This window comes from Melospiza melodia, unplaced genomic scaffold (assembly GCF_035770615.1).
Source record: "Melospiza melodia melodia isolate bMelMel2 unplaced genomic scaffold, bMelMel2.pri scaffold_114, whole genome shotgun sequence".
Lineage (NCBI taxonomy): Eukaryota > Metazoa > Chordata > Aves > Passeriformes > Passerellidae > Melospiza > Melospiza melodia.
The window spans coordinates 378388-380411 of NW_026948506.1; the positions used below are offsets into that span (position 1 = coordinate 378388).

The following is a 2024-nucleotide window of genomic DNA, read 5'->3' on the forward strand; positions in this document are numbered from 1 at the left end:
CAAGAGGGGCACCTCTGGTGAAAACTCTGCTGGGAGATCCTTCATTTCCTTTAAAGTCACCCAGAGCGCGGCCCATCATTGACACAGTCTGGGGCTACAGGGAATTTGGATAGAAACACAATGAGAAATGGTACAAGGAATGACATTTCTTTGTGGACAATATGAAAAAAAGTGAAACAAAGAAACACATCGTCCAAAATTAAACAAACAAGTAGTATGAAAGATGACTTTTATTGCAAATGATTGACAAGAATTTTACAGCCGTTTATTGTTTCTGGAACCATCCAGTCATCAGTCTCCACACTGCAGCCTTGAGCTCCTGGTTCCTCAGGCTGTAGATGAGGGGGTTCAGGGCTGGAGGCACCACTGAGTACAGAACTGACAGGGCCAGATCCAGGGATGGGGAGGACATGGAGGAGGGCTTCAGGTGAGCAAACACAGCAGTGCTGAGGAACAGAGAGACCACGGCCAGGTGAGGGAGGCAGGTGGAAAAGGCTTTGTGCCGTCCATGCTCAGAGGGGATCCTCAGCACAGCCCTGAAAACCTGCACATAGGAGAAAACAATGAACGCAAAACAGCAAAGTGCTAAACAGGAACTAACTGCAATGTGCACAAGTTCCCTGTAGTTTGAACGTGAGCAGGAGAGCTTGAGGATCTGTGGGATTTCACAGAAGAACTGGCCCAGGACATTGCCATGGCACAGGGGCAAAGAAAATGTATTGGCTGTGTGGATGAGAGCAGTGAGAAGGGCACTGGCCCAGGCAGCTGCCGCCATGTGGGCACAAGCTCTGCTGCCCAGGAGGGTCCCATAGTGCAGGGGTTTGCAGATGGACACGTAGCGGTCATAGCACATGATGGTCAGAAGGTAAAAATCTGCTGAAATGAAAAACATAAAGAAAAAGACTTGGGAAGCACATCCTTTGTAGGAGATGTCCCTGGTGTCCCAGAGGGAATTGTGCATGGCTTTGGGGACAGTGGTGCAGATGGATCCCAGGTCGCTGAGGGCCAGGTTGAGCAGGAAGAAGAACATGGGCGTGTGCAGGTGGTGGCCGCAGGCTACGGCGCTGATGATGAGGCCGTTGCCCAGGAGGGCAGTCAGGGAGATGCCCAGCAAGAGGCAGAAGTGCAGGAGCTGCAGCTGCCACGTGTCTGCCAGTGCCAGCAGGAGGAAGTGGCTGATGGAGCTGCTGTTGGACATTTGCTGAGGCTGCACATGGGGAACTGTTCATGGAGAAAGGACAGTGAAAAGTCAGGAGAGGCTGCCTGGAGCCACACCTGGGCCATTCCCTGCAGACTGTCCCACTGGGACTCACCCACCCTTGTTCCTGCTCTGGGAAATCCTTCACCCAGGTCCCTGCCTGAGCTCCAGTTGTGCTGGCTGCGTGTGCCAGGAGCAGCCAGGTCTGTGTGAGGGGCCTTTCAAGGAGCCATCCCTGTCCCTCTGCCCTGGGTTTGTGGCCATGTGGCAGAGGGGCAAGGCTGGATATTCAGGATTTGTCCGGGAAATCACTCCTAATGCTGAGAGGCTTGGTAGCATCTGCACTCCCAGTTCTAATGGAAATAGATGGCAGAAGTTGGTTTTAGGAATTGTTTTCCTATATACACATCATTCCTGGGTCTCTGAGGTCAGAAATCCCCAGCATTTCTGCTGCACTCAGAGTTTGCCACTGAGAGATATGAGAGGCAAAGATTCCCTGTGGCTCAGGGAAGGTGAGGGGATGGATGGGGCTTGTTCCCAGCTGCTCTGGCTTTGCACCTTTGGCTGCAATCAGAGCACAATCACACTCTCGGGTCAGCCTGGGATAAACCAGACCCTGCCCAGAGCAGAGGGATCCCGGAATGTCTCACCCTCTCTAAAGGTCTCTGAGCAAGCTCTCAGCACCCCCTTCTGCCAAGGACACTCACAGCTCCCTTGGCAAACCCAACAGCATTTCCTCAGCTGTGGCAGCTCTGCCCTTCCCTGTGGGACAATCAGGGAACTCCCAGAGGCTCTGGCAGAGATTTGCACCCAGGAAGGGCACAGC

The 2024-nt window shown here is 53.2% G+C and overlaps 1 protein-coding gene across 1 annotated transcript; it reads right to left on the bottom strand.

The window, feature by feature from the left end:
- Positions 1 to 265: 265 nt before the first annotated feature.
- On the bottom strand, positions 266 to 1198 carry LOC134433080 (olfactory receptor 14I1-like). The gene has a single exon (XM_063181974.1). The coding sequence runs from the start codon at positions 1196 to 1198 to the stop codon at positions 266 to 268; it is 933 nt and encodes a 310-aa protein (XP_063038044.1).
- Between the last annotated feature and the right edge of the window lie 826 nt (positions 1199 to 2024).

Bases quoted from the DNA above. Each gene is read 5' to 3' on its own strand.
- LOC134433080 (XM_063181974.1), bottom strand. From the start codon at position 1,198: ATGTCCAACAGCAGCTCCATCAGCCACTTCCTCCTGCTGGCACTGGCA.